This window comes from Quercus robur, chromosome 7 (genome assembly GCF_932294415.1).
Source record: "Quercus robur chromosome 7, dhQueRobu3.1, whole genome shotgun sequence".
Lineage (NCBI taxonomy): Eukaryota > Viridiplantae > Streptophyta > Magnoliopsida > Fagales > Fagaceae > Quercus > Quercus robur.
In genome coordinates, this window is record NC_065540.1 from 45,024,344 (window position 1) to 45,045,798 (window position 21,455).

Below are 21,455 nucleotides of genomic sequence, written 5' to 3' on the forward strand. Positions count from 1 at the left end.
AAAGTGTAGCCTGCGGGTATGATAACCATCAAAACCAACGAATACACAATTGAAATCTTAATCAAAGATCATTCTGAATAACGGTTTTTAAATAAAACACATTTGTGCATAGGTAATGTAAAGAGATGGATTAAGAATTTACGAATGTAGCAAAAGGAAACTTGTTTAATGGAAAAAGTGAAAACAGAAAGGTTAGGTGCAATGCCCAAACTTTGGCCCAGAGATACATAATTAAAGTCAGTCAATAACGTTAGAACTTGTAAAAACAAGATATTAGGGGAAAACTCTTTATTCTACAAGCCCTAAATTATAGAAACACCTAACAAAAAATCTGCTTCTAGAGTCATATCACATACAAAAAATGAAGAAATACAATATATGGCAAGAAAGATGAAACTGAAATCACAATTTGAACTCACAAAAGCAGTCAGGCAAAGCAGAACCTCTCCCCATGACATAATCATCTAGATGAGCCTTCCATAGGGCTTGCATCAGATCTTTCCCACTAAAACCTTGGGAAGTGAACTCTGCAAAAGCTCTTCTGCTTAAGAAAAGGGTTTTATACAAGCCCTTAAAAGCTCGCATTGCTGCAACCATCTTATCCATATTTCCAAAATATGTAGCCACATAAGAATCACTATTAATAGACACATAATAATCCAATGCAGCTTTTGTGTTCCCGTGCATACTTGTGAAATCCTCATCACTTAGGAGGCTAGACTTGGTAACTACATTGGTGTAAACAGATGTCAAGCCTTCAATTTCCATCAGACCATCCCCAGCAGCCAAATATATATTTGTGTCTGTTGGAATGGAAAGTGATTGAAGCATGAAGGCCGTCTCATTAGGGGTAAGAGGATATTTTCACTGTTTTCTCCAAACTTGGGCTAACTCTCCAGTCCATGGTTTTCTATCTCCTCGTGCTGCTTCAATGGCTTTGAAAGAAGATGGAGAAAGACCTGAGTATTCGCATTGGCTGTATGCTACCATGTCAGGTTCAAATCGAAGGTGAAGTGAGAGAAAGGGTTTGGGTATGGCTTCTAGGAGCTCAGAATCCTTGTTCTCCAAGGATCTAGTCAGGTGTAATGCAGTGTAACAAGCTCGACAAAGGGAAGCTTTTGCATACAAAGGATACCTACGGAAGTTTTTTTTTAATCACTATTATTATTTTTTTGAAGCACATATATATGGAAGTTAAACCAATCTTGTTAGACATCAAAACTCATAAGAGAAAGACAAAGATGTTCAGTCAACTTTCAATTTATCTTTGATTTTCTTTTTTTAGTAAATAATTAATGCAAGTCAAGTACAAGGTTGTATATGGAAAAAAAAAAATCAAACAAACATAGGCTAAAACATAGAACAGTTATAATCCCAGGGAGCCCATAAAATCTAGGAACCCCTTAATTGAAGAGGACATTCAACACAATATCCACTCATATAGACTTCAAATACACATACTTCAACTCATCTGAGCTCCTGGCCCTCAAATCACGTTATCTTTCTCAGCACTAAATGAAAGTTTCATAAAATATGAAACAGGTATATCCAGAAGACCCAATCTAAGATATGTGGCCAGCGCCTCAAATTAACATGTTGAAACCAAACCACATATTGCATTTGACAGTTCAACTCTATATCATAAAACTGTTGGCCATTATACATCTCATTAATCAACCTTCTCCGTGGGATGAATTTCTCAGTCACAACAATATGGTTCCAGTGTCATCACTAAGCAAGAAATATAGAACTACCAAGGTAATACCTATCTCTTCTTTGGCTCATTGCTGGTGTAATTGAAATATAATGATGTTCCAGCAAGGATGGAAGAACACTTTCAATTAAGATTGACTCAGAATATCACAAACCAAATGGAAACCCTATACCAACCATAATTTTTCTCTCCTTCCCAAACATAATTACAGATTTCAAATTCTTTGATTTTGCAGTGACTCAGAATATAATAATTTTTCTCTCCATGTAAATTGCTTTCCTTCCTCTTCAATTTTAAATGACTATGCTCCATATTATATACCAAAAAATTCATTTGTAGGCTATCTCCTAAATCCTATATGTATCCCATAGATCCACAAATTTTTGTCAAAGACAGAGAAATTCAAACTTGAAGCTCCACTTACCACTTAGGTGTCCTTGTAGCCACCACTTGCAAGGCCTCCACTTGACCATCCTCCGGACACTCCATATGTCAGATTTCCCTCTGCATCCACAAATTCATATGTCAGATGAAAAAATAAATAAATAAAATACAATACTAGCAAAACTGTGGAAATATTTATTTTTTTATCTTATGCCTTACCCTGCTTATCAATTTCTAAACAGTCACATCAGGATGCTTTAATTAATTTGTCTAATGGGTTTCTCAGAGAGAGTGAGTTTAGAGAGAAAAAGAGTGAGAATTTTGATCAACGATGGTGCTTTAGGTGCAAGGCTGTGAGCCTAACGGTTATTGTTTTTTTAATTAATAATATTTTAATAATTATAATTTATTAAATAAAATTGTTCAAATCATATTATCCACGTAGACCTGAATATCCTTGCTGATTTAACATAAAAATTAATTTTCAAAATAATTATTAAAAAAAATAGCCGTTGGGCTCACCGCCCTTGCGCCGACTATTATATAAGGCATCATCGTCATTCTTTCCATCAAAATTCTCATTCTCACTCTCTCTCTCTGAATTCACTCTCTCTCTCTCTCTCTGAGATACCCAGAAGCGATGAGTTTTCTCCGGCGGAGGCTTCCTCTGCCTCTGCCATTGGGGGCGAGGTTTGAGCCCTCCGATGCAGTGCTGATTTCGAGTTACCTTTCTCCGAAGATTCGAAACGAGGTTTTGGCTTGGGATGTCATCGGCTTTTCTGATGAACTATACAATAAACCCCCATGGGATTTCTGTACGGACTCGACGGCGGTGTTGGATGATGAGAAGCATTATTTCTTCACTCTGTTAAAGAGGGGGAAGAATCGCGTGCTTCGTTCTGTTGGTTCCTATGGGACTTGGCATGAAAGTTCCACCAAGAAAATCTATGATTCTGGGTCTGGGAAGACAATTATTGGGTTCAACAAATTGTTGAATTTCAGGGTGAAGGGTGAGGGTAAGGAGATGAAGACCACTGATTGGTTGATGCATGAGTTTAGTGTTGCTGAAAAGGGCTCCGACTTGGTTCTCTGTGTAATTTACAAAAAGAATAAGAAGAAGGAGGAGAGGGCTTTGGCTTTGGCTTTGGAAAGACCACCCTCTGTTGTTGTCGATTCTGGTATTTTGGGTTCTCCAAAGAGTGTTTTTGATCAGGTGGATTTCTTTGACGGAATTGATGACACGGACATGGGGGGTCAAGACCCATATGATGATCAAGACCCAGTTTTTGATTTTGGTATTTTGGGTTCTCCAACGAGTGTTTTTGATCAGGTGGATTTCTTTGACGGAATTGATGACACGGACATGGGGGGTCAAGACCCATATGATGATCAAGACCCAGTTTTTGATTTTGGTATTTTGGGTTCTCCAAAGAGTGTTTTTGATCAGGTGGATTTCTTTGATGACACGGGCATGGGGGGTCAAGACCCGTATGATGATCAAGACCCATTTGATGAAAGTCCCAGATTTGCTGCCATTGATGGTCATTCACAATTCCAAGTATTGGATTCACGAGAAGATGGGTTAACCAAGAACATGGGTTCTGAAGTTGAAGGATTTGATGGATTTGATGAAGCTGAGGTGGAGGGTCTTTTACTCGACCTTGCTGATGATACAGAGCCCGATTTTGACCCACTGAGTTTTCTAAATCTACTGGATTCAGAAGAGGATGCCCGGCCGAGCAAGAAGATGCGCTGTGACTTTTCCTGATAGTGTATTTTTTTGATTTACTTGTACTGGAGAGCAGAACTCCTGCCAACTCCAAATCCAAACATTATTTGATAGAGTAGGACAGTATCTTGTACTTATATTGTTTGTTCATTTTAATGTAATTCTCTATATTTCTTTTATTTTGAAACAAAGTTTCTGTTTACTGTTACTCTAATTGTGTATGTTATGATTTGAGTTTCAACAGAAAAACAAATACATCGTGCGACTACTTTGATTCTAAATTTGTGACACTACACTGTTCACTGTACTGTGGCCATCTGTTATGTTATGATTGTGTATGTTATGATTCGAGCTCCCTTCTTCTTCTTCTTCAGTTTGAGTTTTAATGGAAAAACAAATACATCTTGCGATTACTTTGATCCTAAGTTTGTAACACTACACTGTTGACTGTACTGTGGCCATCTGTTAAGTGAAAGCACAATCTTACGAGAGATAGAGGGGAAAATCTTTGGCCACTGTCTAACTGCTTGGCAAGAACAGAATTTCAGAAGTTTTCAGTGATGTGATCGGACTATCCTTGAAATTAAAGCCTTCTTCCTTCGTACTTTGCTGGATTGGAGTGCTGCTTTTCTTTCTCTGCCTTGTTTCTTGCTCTTAGAATTGTTTGAGCATTGTATTTTGAATTGATAGTACTTCTCCTTTAGTACACCGCCGGTGTACTGGGTTTGTTTTTCATTCTAATAAAATTTTGTGTTATAAAAAAAAAAGTTATCAATTCAAACTTTGGGGACTAACAATTGCTCGTGGGTGAAACTTAAATTGTGATAGTTTACTGATTAGTTATGAACCTTGTTGTACTTTTGCTTCGTCCTTTCAATCCTTAAATTCATAGTGGTACTCTACAGGCTCAAAAGAGAAAGCTGGGGTTACTAGAGGATGATGATAGCTCTAAATTTTCCACTGGAGTTGGGAAAAACCAGGGTATGTTGATTCTTTTTCCTTTTTTTTTTTTCTTTTTTTTTAAATATGTGTTCTTGGTGGAAGGTTTTTTTCATTGGATCTACTGTCTGTGTCTACTTATCTTTGTGCTACTTTTAACATCTCTTATTTTCATACAGATAACTCAGATAGGACTTTTTACAAGGAGTTGGTGAAGGTCATTGAAGCACCAGATGTCATTTTGGAAGTTCTTGATGCTCGTGTACTCGTTGTGTTGATATGGAGAATTTGGTGATGAAAGCAGGCCCTAATAAGCATCTAGTATTGCTTCTGAATAAAATTGGTAATCTTTTGCTCTCTCTCTCTCTCTCTCATGCATGTTTAAGGCGTTTAGTTTTTGTGTAATGACTCTTATGTTCATATAAATTAGGATAAGTTAGAAAATGAAAACAGTTAAGAAGCACATTATGATTAGATTTGTAATGGAGTGGCATGACCAAAATATCAGAGGACCATCATTCTAATAATAGACAGATATAACTCTGAGTCCGCTCTGTATGTTCACAATCAAACAGCAATTAATCTTATAATGGCTGCCATTTAAGTTCATAGACTATGTTACATGCAATGACTGAGAGATGTCTCACCTATTTTCCTTGTCCTTATGGTTCCATCTTGTTTTATTTACCTTTGTCACTCGTGTCTCAGATCTTGTTCCTCGAGAAGCTGTTGAGAAGTGGCTTAAGTATCTTAGGGAAGAATTACTAGCTGTTGCATTTAAGTGCAGTACACAAGGGCAAAGATCAAAATTAGGGTGGAAATCAAGCTCAAAGGCAGCAAAACCAAGCAATCTTCTACAGACTAGTGATTGTATAGGAGCTGAAACGCTTATTAATTTGTTGAAGAATTACTCAAGCCATGATGTAAGTCTACCAAGCAATGACCATATATTTAATTCACAATGACTTACGCGTGTCCCATTGGTATTATAGCATTATGCTTTTTATTTTACCTGTGCTTGTGTTTGTCTTGATCTGCATGCATGCAACATGTATTCCTTGAATTGTTTTGAACAAATTAGTTTATATGATAGCATGTGGAGTCTGCTTGACTTGCTATATCTAACTCTACTTGGTTGGACGTTAGTTATTGTTACAAAGAGTTTTTGTGCAGTTGTTTGGAAACTAAATACTATGGATGAGTGGAAAGAAAAGTTGATGATTATTCAGTTGATATGAGTCAGTTAGATCATTGTTTATGCAATACTTATTTCTTTTGTTCTAGTGTACATCAGGCAAATATATGCTTAGTTGACCAAAACCTAATGTTCTCTTTAGGGAAGTTTTGTTCTCAAAGTGGGTCTCAAAGTATGACCTTCAAAACCTGTGTTAATGGTGTTTTTATTCCACATGTTAAAGCTTCTCAATTAGGAACCATGGTGAAGATTATTTTACCCTTTTTTTTTTACTACTGAATGGTACTTGTTATGCCATATTTTTGAATTTGGGTTTTAGAGTTTGAGTAATAGTGCCAGCCATATTAACAATTGTGCTCTGTTATTTATGGCAGATCAAGAAATCAATTACAGTTGGTGTTATTGGCCTGCCTAATGTTGGTAAGAGTAGTCTCATTAATAGCTTAAAGAGATCCCATGTTGTTAATGTTGGTTCTACTCCTGGCTTAACAAGATCTATGCGAGAGGTTCAATTAGACAAGATGTAAAATTGTTACTGCCCTGGTGTTATGATGCTTAGATCTGGAGCAAATGATGCATCTATAACTCTTCGGAATTGCAAAAGAATTGAGAAGTTGGATGATCCGATTGGTCCTGGTGAGTGAACTCATCCTTTGTCCTTGTGCTGGTTTATTTGCTATTCTGCTTGAGTACCTTTTCATGTGGCAAAAGAAATACAGCATTCTATTCCCTCATTAATTCACATTCTCCCTCCAACTGCCTTTGTATGTAAGGAGATTGCATATATAGAATCAAGGACAATAAATGTTAATTAAGGAAGCTACAGTGACATCAAATTCTATTAATATGTATTCTCCACTATCTATTAAGCTCAATTGGTGCCTCCTAGTGTTTCTAACAGAGACGCCCAGGTTCAAATCCCCTCACCCCCAACTATTGAATTATCAAACAAAATTATTTACAAGTCAAAAAAAGAAAAATTATCTATTTAGAAATTCTGGTGCATATTTCTTTAGGATGAAGTCCTTTGGATAGTAAGAATTTTTGTGGATTCTGTGTTATTATATTAAGTTATATCAGCGGATTTTGATATTATACTGTCCCTGCCCCATCTGTGCACTGAAGGAGATTCTAAGGCGTTGCCCACCCAGCATGTTGGTAACTTTGTACAAGCTCCCTAGCCTTGACTTGGTCGATGACTTCCTTCAAAAAGTGGCTACTGTTAGGGGTGAGCTGAAAAAGGGTGGTGTTGTGGATGTGGAAGCTGCTGCAAGAATTGTTCTGCATGACTGGAATCAGGGTATGTGTTAGGCATTTATGGTTTATGTGCCCTGGGAATATGCAAACAAACAAAGGGATAACAAGAAAAGCAAATTGTAATATATAAAGATGCAAAGTGATGTTAATAATTTGGGTGTTAGAGGTGTTGAGTTTGATTCTCAGAATGCCCCTAATTATCTATTGTTTTACTTATGAAAAAAAGTAAGTTAATAATTTGATCTTTTTGTAGGTAAGATTCCTATTACACTATGCCCCCAATTAGGAATCAAGGAGAGCCTTCAGAGGCCAAGATTGTTTCTGAGCTTTGGAAAGAATTTAACATTGTTGAGGTTTATGACACTGAATCTTCGTTCATTGGAAGCCTCAAGTCTGTTGATGATCTCTACCCTGTGGAAGTTCCTTCGAGTTGCCCCCTCAATTTTGATGAGGATTTACTAGAGGAGGGAGGCACTAAGTTACCATTATGTGCAATGACCATCACATCCAACTGTCCCTGAGGTTTTCAGTTTTCACTTAAGTGCCGCATACCATTAAATGGATCAAGTTTACTTATCCTTTAAAGGCTCGCCACATTAACCAAAGAAGTCTGCCACAAAGTGTAAAATAATTTATTAGCTCATGGACACAACAGAAGAAGCAAAGGGCTAAAATTAGAAGCAGATGAGATAAGTTCTTCGTTTTTTTTGTTTTTTTTTTTGGTGCTGGAAAAGAACCATAGCATATTTTAAAAATAGGAATGCGCATAGAAATTAAATAGTTATAAGTCTATTACAGGATCTGCCCTTTTTATAAAGGGTTACCAAATTCTCCACCACAAGCAGTGGGTTATTGGATAAAACGTAAGTACTAATTACATAAATTCCGAGTTTAGCAAGAGCATCTGCACAGTAGTTTGCTTTGCATAATCTTTGCTTAATTTGGCTGTTAGGGAAGGACTTCTAAACGTTCTAGTGAATGATTGGCCATAAGATTTTTCATGAGATGAACCACAATCAATGAATCAAAGCATCCAGCTCTACGTCCAAGTTAAAAATTCCAAGGTCTTTGGCTAAAAAGAGGCCATCCTGGAGAGCACAGCCATAACCCTGGTTAGTGACCGGAATATCTGGCAATGCCTTTGATCCAATCACCATTGCCACTTCTTAGCAAACCACCTCCACCCAATTTGCTTGGATTTCCAAGAGATGAACCATCAGTTTTGAGTTTAACTAACCCATCTTGAGGTTTACTCCATGAAACTAGAATACAAATCTTGGTGGATATTGGCCTCGGACTCATTCCAATTGCAAAGAATTTTGCCCCTTTTAATGCAAACTTCTTGGGATTTTGCGTCTATGACACCAGTACATACATTCAAAAGGGATTCCAGAAACAAAGTTACTGTTTAAAAATAGCATGCACAAAGGGTCATTTTACTTCTTGAATTTGAAAAATAAATATTCATATTTCTTTCATTTCTGTCCAATTGGGTCCACCTTGTCCATTTTAGTCCAGTTAGGTCCATTTGGTATACTTCGGTCTAGTTAAGTCCATTTTAGTTCAATTAGGTATCATTTGGTCCATTTCAGTCTAATCCTGTCCACTTCGATCCATTTAGGTCCAATTCTATCCTTAAGGTCCATTTTTGTCTATTCGGTCCATTTCGGTCTACATTGTTCTATTTCGGTCCACTTTGGTCTAATTTGGCTTATTTTGATCCACTTTCGTCCACTTTGGTCCTATCCGGTCTACTTTGAGTGATTGGATGACCATCACCTTTGAAATTCTAAAGCTGTCTCAATTGTGCAGTAGTGAAAATAAAATGCCACTTGACTAGAAGATACATTTGGATCTTCAGTTGCTAATGTAAATAAATAACTATGCAGTCATATCATAAAATGAGTATAATTGAGGGTAAGAAATCATTCTTAAAAGTTCAAATATGATTACTATCTGCGATAACATGTTCTTATTCAACTTGATGTTGGAATGACTTAAGCATTCATAGAGAAAAACCTCCACTGGGCAAATTAATTAAAGCACCCTGATGTCACATCAACTTAATAGCATTATGTTAGGCAACATAAGATTATGTACTAAAATATGACTACAAAAGTTTTCAAAAGAAGATTTCAATAATTTTTTTGGAAATTGTTATTGTCTTAATCAATTTACCACACCAATAAAAGTTCACAATTAAAATTCAAAACAATCAACCTAGTAAGCCTTTTCCGGCTAAAAACCTTAAGCACAGCCTCAAAAATAAATAAACAAAGCCCAATATGAAAATAATGCCTTCAGCACAACAACCAAATTTTTCAAAAATCAAACTTTGGCCCCCAAATATTTCAAATTTACACTTTGGGCTCCAAAACTTCATAAATTTTATTTTAACCCTCAAACTTTCATAAATTGCACAAAAACTCTTATGTTTACCAAAATCTCTTTTCCACTCAGATAATTGAAGTGTCTATTTTGTTAATAAATTCACATACTTGGTTGATTGAGTTTACATGATGTTCTTTTTTTTGAATTCACATGCTTAACTTGTCAATATTATCCCATGTTTCCTATTTTAATTTAATGGTTGTGCTTATATCAATTTTCCTTGGATTTATGTGATTTTGCATGCTATCTACATAGATTAGTAATGTGAATTCCCAATCCAAAAATTTTAAAAAAAAAATTTTGAGAATTTTTCTAAAACCTTTGGAAGATATTTTCCAACAAAAACTCATGAGATTTTCGATAAAAACCCTTACAATGTATTTTTCAACAAAATAATGATATTTTCACTCAAAAAAGAATTTGGAGGGTATTTTCCAACAAAAACTCATGACACTTTCACTGATATTTTTCACTCAAAATCCTTGGAGGATATTTAAGGACAAAAACGAGTGAGATTTTTCACATTGTTTTGAGATCCGATCATAAGTAAAAATGTGTGAAGACCAATTTTGCACATTGTTTTGGGTGTCCTTATCATGACCATTCCCAAACAATGGGGCAGACGGGGATTTAATCTCTTGCATACCAATTATCTCTCCCAAATATCAACTTCAATATTTATTAATTTTTAGTTTCCTCCACTATTTCAAGTAAAGTTAACAATAAGAGGAAGAAAAAAAGAGAGTACATCTTCTATTGTTAATTGATAAAGACATTATGAAAAAATCTTGCATACAACAATACCCCTCATTTAATTGCTCGCATCATGTGAAATGACATTCAACTCATTCTTACTCACACATAACCTATGAATTTTGCTCGTTAGGTAAATTGTAAATCCTAACATAAGCGTGTTATTCTCCTCTTTTATTATTAGTATTAACTTTGGGTAAGTTTGTTTTGGAAACATTATTTCAAATACTGAGACTCATTTTGGTAAGATTTTGACAAATTATTACTAAGAAAAAAGATGAGATTTTTAAAAGTTGAACATAATTAAGTTGGGGAAAATAAGCTCGCTAATAAGTGATTAGCCCTATTGCACGTGCTATGTGTGTGTTATGTCTTTTCTTCTTTTTTTAATTTCATTTATGTGAAACTTTTTTACCATAAAATTTCAAACTCTTTGTAATTCTAGGTTTATATTAAGATTCAAAATTAAATGAACCAAAAAAAAAATTATCATTAAAAAGATTTTAATGATTCAAAAGTAAAGTAACTACCACTTGCTAAACGTAAGCTTAGTTATTTTCTTTACCATGATTGTTTTGAACTCAATTTTTTGATAGTGAGTTTACAATATTTTATTTTTTGGAGTTTATATTTCTAAACAAGTGAAGGCATAAGAACTTAGATATTCTTAACAATCTTCAATTATATCAAATAACCACATTAGTTAAGTTGTTGCAATTGGTATTAAGAGAGTCAATTTTGAATCAAAGGGCTTTGCTTCTCCTTCTTCACACTCTTAATAGTTTTAGAAAGATGGTTCAGATTGTGTATGGTTGGGAGGTTGCCCTTCTCTGAACCCAATAATTTCTATCAACTTAGCCCTTCAAATCAACCACCCATGACCCTTCTCTTCTAAACCCTATACCCAAAGATCAATATCAAAAAAAAAAAAAAAGAGTCAATTTCATATCGGATGCCATTTTGGTTTGGCTAGGAGAATAAAATATTTTAGTAGTGATTTATATATGTGTATTGCTTTTGGAGTTACTGCTATATACATATATGTATTATTTATGTATATATGTATCTATTTCTTTTTATGTTTATTAACATATAATTCAAAATCCATATATATTTTATAAGCCCAAATATCAGCTTAAATACATTAATCCAATATATCAATTTAAATATAATGAAATATATATATATATATATAGTACTAGTGGGTTCTAATTAGCTCAATTGGTAAATTCTCTGATGGTTGAATAAGAGATTTGGGGTTCAATCCCCACCTATACAAAAAACCAATTGGTGTCTTAGCGGACTTCATAAGTTGAAACTCACTTTATTTGCACAATCACTCATTCAATCTACTTTAAACATTGTTTGAGTACTTTATTGTTTTATCATCCGATTAGGTGAGTTGGCTCTCCACCCTAATTAAGTTAAAAACCATCTAGGTTCATATGATAAAATATTAGGTGGATCCTTGAATCCCTAATGTTTTCTCACAATTAATTTCTCATAGATTTATTTTTCTATTTTCAATTGTAGTTTCAATATTATCTTGCTCCATCTTTGGTTGGAAAACAGACAAACAACTATTCTTATTTACTACTTAATAATAAAGGTTTTTACATTAGTGTCAGTCCCCTGTGGATTGACTTCGAACTCACTGAAATATGCACTTGGGTTTGCATTATTTTAATTGTAACATGCCTCCAATCAATAATTTTAGCCTTAGCTGAAGCAATTTTATTCGGAACATAACTACTACAGAAAAATCAAATATTTCTTCTCTTGGGCAAGAGCCGCAAGATACAGATTACAGAGATGTGAGATGTAAGCTTTGTCACGCCCCGAACCCAACTACAAAGATAGGCACATGACAACCGCCGCATGCTTATAAAGTAAGCACCCTACAAGTGTGCAAGGCCTTCTTAGCAACTAAAATTTATCCTCAAAAATTAAAATCAAATAAATCCAAAATACCTCAACAATTTCTTTATGAATAAATCTCCAATAATTTAATAGGAACAAAATACAAACCTCATGTACATAATGCCAATTGGCCAAATAAATATAAAACTATTACAAGACCATCCAATCCCAAAATCACTAAGCTTCTTTTCCTGCTCACAACACAACATCAAAACTCCCAAAACTTGGTATTCGTCACGATCTGAAACTGGAGTGGAAAAAGGGGGTGAGTTGACAACTCAATAAGTGACCTAAGTCCTAATAAATTCTATCAAGCAATAGATTTGTAAAGTATAAGATGTAATATGTGTTTTCAAAAGTTATAGTATACTATGTGTTTTCAAAATAACTGAAGAAGTTTCATAATCTTAAAATAATAAGTTCCACATAGGTCACATACTTTAATCTTACACATATATCATAGATAGTTTAGAAAATAGTCAGTTTTCCATATATCAAAAGCTATAACTTACAATAGGTTCCAAAAACACATAAGCAGTTTTAGTGACTCAAAATAGTTCAAATACTCAAATGTAATTCATATTCTTAACAATCTTATGACTATGGTCACGCTATATCCCCGTGACTGGGCATCAAAGTACCAATGAATAACCCCCATTGGCTGGGTATCAGAGTACCAATGAATAACCCCCATTGGTTTGGGTATCAAACCCCCATTGACCGGGTATCAGAATACCAATGAATAACCCCCATTGGTTTGGGTATCAGAATACCAATGAATAACTCCCATTGACCGGGTATCAGAATACCAATGAATAACCCCCATTGGTTTGGGTAACAAAATATCAATGAATAACCCCCATTAACCGGGTATCAGAGTACCAATGAATAACCCCCATTGGTTTGGGTATCAGAATCATTTCATAGTCAAATTGTTCATAATCATATATATCAAATCATAGTTTCTAACAAAAATATATCTTATTCAAATATGTATATATAATCATATATTCAATATTCAAATATATTTGTGATATTTCTATATTCTTTACTTAAAATCAATATAGCAAAAAAACAATTAAATAAAATACATCATATATTCAGTAGTCAGATATATTTGTGATAATTCTTTACTTAAAATCAATAATACAATGGAAATAAAATTATAACAACTGTAAACAATTTTTAGTAGTTAGAATTACGCAAAATAAAACTAATTAGGATAAGGTTACTTACTTCAAAAAGCCATATCAAAAGGAACTTCTCCCTGATGCTTCCTCTAAAAACTTAGATATCACCTCAAAGGTGTAATCAATCCTTCTTTACTTCAGTCTTTTAGGTAGTCTCATCTCTCAAAATATCTCTCCATATTCGTTGATTTAATAAGCTTATATAGCTAGGGTTTCAACCTTATTTTCTAAAAAACTCCCTTATAATTATTAATTATAAAATTGTCTCCATAAACAAATTTACTTAAATAACCTTCCTTTTATTTTATTTTTTTTTCGGGTATTACAAGCTTAAAATTGATTTTATTGTTACTCCTTACAATGGCTTTGAATTGTATAGTAGTCAAAGTTCAGAAAGAAATTATGTAAGTTTCTCATTCTCCTTAATTTTGTTAGAGAGCAAGACTTAAAAATCATAGGGAAAAAATGAAAAAGAAAGGACAATTACCCCGTAAAAAAGAAAAAGAAAATATTAAGAATAATAACAACCAAGCTTTAGTCTCAAATTCTAGGATTGATTATAGATTCAGCAAACTAATTAAATCAGCTCCATATATTCTACTCCCCATGAGATATAGGGATGTTAAAAAACAAAAACAAAAAAAACAAAAAAGGAAACAGAAAACCAAAAGGGAGTTGCTATTTCTACATGGGGAAGCGACCATGTGGCATTATGCAAAAAGTTGGGCAAGAATCCAGAAGTTCTAAGTCATGGTCTACTAATCTGGATAAAATCAGCTATATATCGCACGCCTCTAAGGAAAGAGGTCATGTTGTTTGGACACAAACAACTATTGAAATCTCGATTTTCCACATTACAGTACATCAAGGATTACTAGCTTCCAAATGCTCTTTAAATCACACCTTTGTTCATTTCTGGAAGCTAGGATTTGGCATTTTGCCTTAGAGATAAGATAAGATAAGGACCTTTTGTTGTTCTTGGTGGTGAATGGAAGAGTAACTTTATCTCTATATTTTTATTATTATTTATTGCTGAGTATGAGGTCCTCTAAAACTCATTGACTTAATGTTCTCTACTCAATGCTTATCCTAATTTATCAATTTTTTTTATATTTAGATTTAGGTTTTCTCTTTTTTACGCAAGTTACGTATATATAAGCCTCTCTCTCTCTCTCTCTCTCTCTCTCTATATATATATATATATATATAATTTTTTTTTCTATTTAGTACACGTTACTTGTGTACTAATCTTTTATAGCAAAATTGGATATGCTGGCTGGATGTGATTACAGTAAACTGAAAAAGATCTTTTTCATTTATCACATCAAAAACTAAATTATTAAATTTATATTTTAAAAGAAGCAGAAAATAGTTTAATTATTAATAATAATATCAAAAATTAAATTAATATTATTTAATTAATATTTAAATATAAAAAGCAGGGAGTTTGCTATCAATCTTGGTTGGTCTTTCATTCCGAAACTTTTTACCACCACACATTTCACACTAGTGACATATTTTAGCTTTATCTTTGTGAAAGCAAATATTACAACCTAAAATCCCCATCAGTAATTACATGACATGTACGCTATGAACATTTCACATTAGTGACATTTTAGCTTTATCTTTGTGAAAGCAAATAGTACAACCTAAAATCCCCATCAGTAATAACATGACATGTACGCTATGAATCCAAGCCAAGACCTTGTGGGACAGAGATTGTTACATTAGTGATCCAAGCCAAGACCTTGTGGGACAGAGATTGTTACATTAGTGACACATTTTAGCTTTATCTTTGTGAAAGCAAATATTACAACCTAAAATTCCCATCAGTAATTACATGACATGTACGCTATGAATCCAAGCCGGCCAAGACCTTTTGGGACAGAGATTGTTTAATTATCTTTAGTAGAAAGACTCATTTCATCGTCTAGCTGACCGACAGAAACTTGAAGTACCAAATTTTAGGATATGGAATAATGCTCTTCTCTGATTCTTCTTGTGTTTAAACCTGCCAAAATCAAAGATTAATCGTATATAGCTCTGTTACTTTCAAGTTTTCTCCTACAATTTGATGGAGGGGGACTGCACAAAAGTAGGAAGGATATAAAACTGAAGAAGAAAAAAGAGATTGTTATTTTATCTTAAATATTGGATAGGAAGAATGCAAAAGTGAAAGAATGTCGAATGAGTATGACATTTATTTGTTTGGTAGAGAAGAAAAATGAAAGGAAAAATAATTTGACTATATTACCATAATATGAAAATAATATGTATATATTTCTCACTTTCTTTTTTTTAATATTAGTTGATGCAAGAAAAATGGGAGATTTTTTTTTTTTTTTTTAAGGAAAGAAAAACGAGAGTTAGAACATGAGATAACACAGTGTAGAGAATATATATCTATTCGATGGTAATGTATGAAATGCTCAGTCATTGATTTAATTTGGATACTCAAAATTCGAATATTATATAAGAAAAATTGCAAAGATTTCCTTTCAAGTTTTCCGTTCTAACATTTACCTCTCTTCTAGTTTAGAATAAATATTCATCTCCTCTAAAAATGTCAACTATTTATACTAACTTCCACTCAATAACTGAAAAAGAGTTTAAAAATCTTATATTTCATATTTTACCCTCCACTTGCATACCCCTTCTAATAGGAAATTTGAGATTTTTTTTAAAAATTATTTCAAAATTTTTTAAAAATATATTTCAATTATCTAGAGAGGTCAGTGTAAATAGTTTGTAATTTAGGAGAGGTAAGTGTCTTATTCAAAATTAGAGTAAATGTGAGTATAATAATAATAATAATAATAATAACAACTTCAAGGAAGGTCAATGAAATTTTTTCATAATGCATAATGATTTACCGTAATAAATTTTCCTTACCTTTTTCTCCAAAAAAAAAAAAAAAATTACTATTTGGTTTTCGGCCCATATGACTATAGTTAGCCTACAGTGGACCTGGTGGAAATTAGTATCCACTCTCTTTGCTTTCCCACTTATTTTGTACTCATTTAAACAATTATCTTGACGCGGTTCTTATTTGTTCTTCCCCTCTCTTTGCTTTCCCACTTACTGACAATGCATTACTATTCTTTTGTTAAATTAAGCTGGGGAAGGGGTGGGAACCTAAATCCTAAATGTTTCTATTAGGAATGTCGGAGGTGTGTCAATTGACAAATGGTCAATTATTCACTTCTATAGGAGAAGTACTCCCTTGATAACAATGAGTTTCTATAGAAACAACGTTCTTTTACATCTAATAGCATTACAAATGATCCAGACTTTGCATGTGATACAAATGAAATTGGAAAATGATTGAATGTAGAAATGAAAGACACAATCCATCCATTAAATGTTGCATTGATGTAAAACGTAGGAACAAGATCATCTCTATTTATTTGATATACTTTCATGTAAAAAGAGAGAATATATTTTATGGTTAAATTTTATTTCTTGAATTTAACAATGTACAATTTTCACACCATAATAGATATACCTTTAGATTTATAATATTTAATCTGAACTATAAAATTAAATAAATCAATTTCAAATATCATCAAATTTGAAAGCACCATGCATCCTTCACATAAACATGTAAATTTCTGTAGGAAGGCAACCAATAAGACTAGTTTCAAATAAAACCAAACATAGTGGGACATTGAAAAATTGAAGAAACTTCAAAGGCATGGGGAGAAATTTCCACAAATTAATGAGCAGTTAGATGTGCCTTGAATGATGCAAATTGATTCGTGTACAACTTGGGTCACGTAGAGTGCTTGACCAACAAAAATGTAGAATGTGGATATAGTCACTCAAAAAAAATATATAGTACAAGCATCCATCTATATCTCTCACTCTATAAAAGGGCAGCTAAACAACGGTATAAGGCATAGTTGGCTATCTTAGCTTTTTGTTTCCTATTCCTTCCATATATAGTTTTCTCAATGGCTAAATCAGGTCATACTGATAAAAGCCCTTCCATGATTTCCACAATAATGCTGGTGCTTGGGCTGCTAATGGCTACCCTAGGCACAACAGGTCTCTTTCTCTCTCTCTCTCTCTCTCTCCCTCTCATATTGATACATGATTTAATTAAAGTCTTTTACAGCCCAAATCAAATGCTTTTGTGTCTTAATTAACCCAAGGTTGAGGAGCTGTGATATTGTCACACTCCCACAGTGTACTGCCTCGCCTCTTGCACCCACATGTATGTGTGGGTTCCATGTTGTGAGAGGATGTACAATTATTAAGACACCATATAGTACTATCCCTCAAACTATAGGAGTAGAAAGTAGAAACCACCAATGTTGAAGGGCTCCTAAATCAATGAATGTTGCCCTCTAGGCAATAGATTTTCCTTTGAGCTAAGCTTGATTGAACCAACTTTAGTCCAATCTCCACAAATCGGTCTTAGTCGTCATGCCATTTTTAGAATTGAAGCACGTTCACGTTGCATGCTCACCAAAAGTAGCCTGGAATGTAATAATAGCATTTAATTAAGCGCCACTCAATAGTTGTCTTTAGAGTGGGCACCTAATAAAAGTAAGTCACCAAATTACTTCTCTTAAATGAGCCACAAGCACAACTAGCCTTCTAAGCATATTTAAATTAAGAACTACCCCATTAGCTGTATTTAGCTCTGTGTGTGTGTGCGTGTGTGGGGGACCTTTTTTCATTTGTTTTGTTTGGTTTTGGCTCTCTCTCTCTCTCTCTCTCTCTCAAAATAATGGGTTGAGAAAGAAGGGAGAGAGGAGTCCAATAAAATCATGTGTAGAACTAGGACTTTTTACTAAGTGATATAGGACAACATATGGGGTTTAATGTTTATCATTTGTTAGTTTTTTTATTTTTACATAATTATCACTATCTTAGAACTGAGGATTTTATTTTCTTAATTCTAGGTGTTTTTAAGGGTCTGCTAGTCAAAATATAATCATATTACTTGAAAAATAAGTTTTCTTAAGCCTTTAAATAGGCGTATAATATATAAACAAAAATTCAAGTCAGAATTTCATGAATAAGAATTTTTCAAAAATATTTTTCTCCTTTCTTTCCGTTGAATTCTAGTTATTCCTTGAAGATTCAACTGGGAAGTTAGAAGACAAAATAGCCAATTCATGGTTGTGGCAAGTGGCAACAATTAGCTGAACAAATGAAAATTTCCATGATTACTTAGTCCTATAGTATATCTTGCAGAAAATGCTAAGCTAGTCCATATTTTATTACAATAACTTTACATATTAATGTGATTGGTAGATTTTAGCAACTTAATGAAAGAATATTTGTTTTTTTTTTTTTAATAATTGGTAACATGTTAGTTTGTAAGTCTTATATGTAATATCTCTAACCTCACTATTATTATCGAATGAATCTTTCACTTTTAATATATTATTATATTATGTCAACTTACAAACCCAATGAATCTTCCACTTTCAATATATTTATAACATTCCTGCACTGAGTCCTTGACTGAGATAAATTGCATAAGCATATTTATGCATGTGAAACCATTGACTTATTGTCTAATCTAATGCAGGTGCCCAAGTTGGTGTTTGTTATGGAATGCTTGGTAACAACCTACCACCACCAACAGAAGTTGTAGCTCTCTATAGACAAAACAAGATCCAAAGAATGAGGCTCTATGATCCAAACCCAAATGCTCTTCGAGCCCTTGGAGGCTCCAATATTGAGCTCATGCTAGGCCTTCCAAATGACAAGCTTCAAGAGATTGTTTCAAGCCAAAACAATGCAAATGCTTGGGTCCAAAACAATGTGAAAAACTTTGGAAATGTCAGATTCAAATACATTGCAGTTGGAAACGAAGTAAAGCCTTCGGATTCATTTGCACAGTTCCTTGTCCCCGCCATGCAAAACATTCAAAATGCAATTTCTGGGGCTAGACTAAACCAAATCAAAGTTTCCACTGCCATTGACAATGGAGTCCTTTCATCAGATTCTTTCCCTCCATCTAAAGGCTCATTCAAAGCCGATTATAGGCCAATTCTTGATCCAGTCATTCGCTTCTTAGTGAAAAATGGGTCCCCATTACTAGTTAACTTGTACCCATATTTTAGTTACACTGGTAACACCAAAGACATTCGTCTTGACTATGCTCTTTTCACAGCTCCTTCACCTGTTGTGAATGATCCCCCACTAAGTTATCGCAACCTTTTCGATGCCATTCTTGACACTGTTTACTCGGCTTTAGAGAAAGCAGGCGGGGGATCGTTGGTGATTGTTATATCAGAGAGTGGTTGGCCTTCAGCTGGTGGAACAGCAACAACACTTGATAATGAAAGAACTTACATTACCAATTTGGTTCAACATGTAAAGGAAGGGACACCAAAGAAGCCCGGAAGGCCTATTGAAACTTATTTGTTTGCCATGTTTGATGAGAACAACAAGACTCCAGAATATGAGAAACACTGGGGGCTCTTTTCTCCAAACAAACAGCTTAAGTTCCCAGTTAATTTCAGTTAAGAAAAAGGCTTTATTAAGTGCATCGAGAAATAAGAGCAACTTATTATGGTGCATAACAATTATTATTATAATAAGAGTTTTTGCTAACTCACAATAAATAAGAAGTAATCACCTCGTAGACAAGAAATAAAAAAGTGCAATATCTCTGATGTAATATTATTAAGAATAATTTTGTTTCATTGATGTATTGAATATCTACAAAATATTATTTCAGAGCTTGTTGGATTGCCTAGTGTTTTTTTTTTTTCTTGGTTGAGGCTAAAGTATAACATAAGATGAACGATTTGCATACGTTAGTTATTATCATAGCATATGCAAATTGAAAATCTCAAAATCAAAATTTAGTGGTACGCGAATTCCAACAATTAACTCAATTAGTAAAACCTCTTATTATTGTATAAGGGATCTGGAATTCTACCTATGCTAAAAAGAAATTTGTTGGCTTCTTGACTTGATGAGAATGAACAATCACCAGAGAGTAAATGTTTTAAATTTAAAATCCTATCACACAAGAACTAATATTAGAGCTTCTGTTACCCATAATGACCTCGTAGAAAGGCAACCAGTTATGATGAGATATGTCATTTCAATATGTAAACATTCTCAAATCACAAGGTAGAGAAGCCTAACATTTTCTTGGGGAAAGACGAAGTCCAAAATAACAAACAATTAGATGAGCTTTAAGTGATGCACTTGGTTGCCATAGATAATTTTGTGTTACTTAATTTCCAAGGAGTGCTTGACGGGTTAAATTGTGGTGGCATATAACTATTAAACAATCCATTTCCATGAAGTGCTTGACTAGCTATAGTCATTCAAAAATCTCAATCTCAAGCACAAGCATCTCTCTCTATATAAATAGTGTTGGAAGCATAATTGCCTTCAATCCAAGCTCTTAGTCTACGTTTCTCTTCTATGTTTTTGTCAATGGATAAGTTTTATTCAACTGGGAACATCCCTTCAGCGATGTCCTTAATGCTAATGTTTGTGATGCGGATGGCTAGTCTAGACATAATAAGTCCCTCTTTCTCTCTCCCTCTCTCTCACTCCTTTTGCACGTTATACATTAGGCTCCCAAATCAAAACTAGTCAAAGAAAATAATTCTTCTGGAAGCACACCATTTGCCACAACTTGTTGTGTGGTCGACTATGAGTGGTAATAAATCAACCACCTTTTCTCCACCACTACAGTCAACCACTCAAGAGTTGTGGCAAAAGTTGTCCCTAGACCTTTTTACAAAGTAAAACCTCTATAAGATCACTTTATAAATTCTCATAAACCATGCATATTCTATGTATTGCTTGAACAATTTCGATAAGTGGAGATCACAAAAAATTTCACAATAGCTTAAGTTACAGGTAATGATTAATATACAATAAAGTAATGCCAATTATATTTCTATATGAAATTATACTATTCATAACCTATCACCTCAAAAGTTGTAAAAAAAAAAAAAATTGTGAAATATTTGTGTATGCAGCATTATTGGAACA

At 33.8% G+C, this 21,455-nt stretch overlaps 2 protein-coding genes and 2 pseudogenes across 3 annotated transcripts; 3 read left to right on the top strand and 1 right to left on the bottom strand.

Annotated features, from left to right (window-relative positions):
- Positions 1-224: 224 nt before the first annotated feature.
- Positions 225-2,408, bottom strand: LOC126693619 (O-fucosyltransferase 13-like; annotated as a pseudogene).
- Positions 2,409-2,690: 282 nt separating this feature from the next.
- Positions 2,691-4,035, top strand: LOC126693618 (NAC domain-containing protein 67-like). 2 transcript variants are annotated; one of them, XM_050389661.1, is made up of 2 exons: positions 2,691-3,311; positions 3,429-4,035. In XM_050389661.1, the coding sequence occupies exons 1-2, from the start codon at positions 2,739-2,741 to the stop codon at positions 3,864-3,866; spliced, it is 1,011 nt and encodes a 336-aa protein (XP_050245618.1). In that variant the 5' UTR covers positions 2,691-2,738; the 3' UTR covers positions 3,867-4,035. The 2 variants fall into 2 exon arrangements, with proteins under 2 accessions (XP_050245618.1, XP_050245619.1); XM_050389662.1 differs by having other exon boundaries at positions 3,546-4,035.
- Positions 4,036-4,669: 634 nt separating this feature from the next.
- Positions 4,670-7,739, top strand: LOC126691489 (guanine nucleotide-binding protein-like NSN1; annotated as a pseudogene).
- A 9,612-nt stretch (positions 7,740-17,351) lies between these two features.
- On the top strand, positions 17,352-20,179 carry LOC126693620 (glucan endo-1,3-beta-glucosidase, basic isoform-like). The gene is made up of 2 exons (XM_050389663.1): positions 17,352-17,519; positions 19,018-20,179. Exons 1-2 carry the CDS (start codon positions 17,426-17,428, stop codon positions 19,959-19,961), a joined length of 1,038 nt encoding a protein of 345 aa, XP_050245620.1. The 5' UTR covers positions 17,352-17,425; the 3' UTR covers positions 19,962-20,179.
- Positions 20,180-21,455: the final 1,276 nt, after the last annotated feature.

Excerpts from the sequence above, each read along its gene's own strand:
- LOC126693618 (XM_050389661.1), top strand. The coding sequence starts at position 2,739 with ATGAGTTTTCTCCGGCGGAGGCTTCCTCTGCCTCTGCCATTGGGGGCG. Across the intron at positions 3,312-3,428 it reads CAAAGAGTGTTTTTGATCAG|GTGGATTTCTTTGACGGAAT; the intron begins GTGGATTTCTTT and ends GTTTTTGATCAG.
- LOC126693620 (XM_050389663.1), top strand. The coding sequence starts at position 17,426 with ATGGCTAAATCAGGTCATACTGATAAAAGCCCTTCCATGATTTCCACA. Across the intron at positions 17,520-19,017 it reads GGCTACCCTAGGCACAACAG|GTGCCCAAGTTGGTGTTTGT; the intron begins GTCTCTTTCTCT and ends AATCTAATGCAG.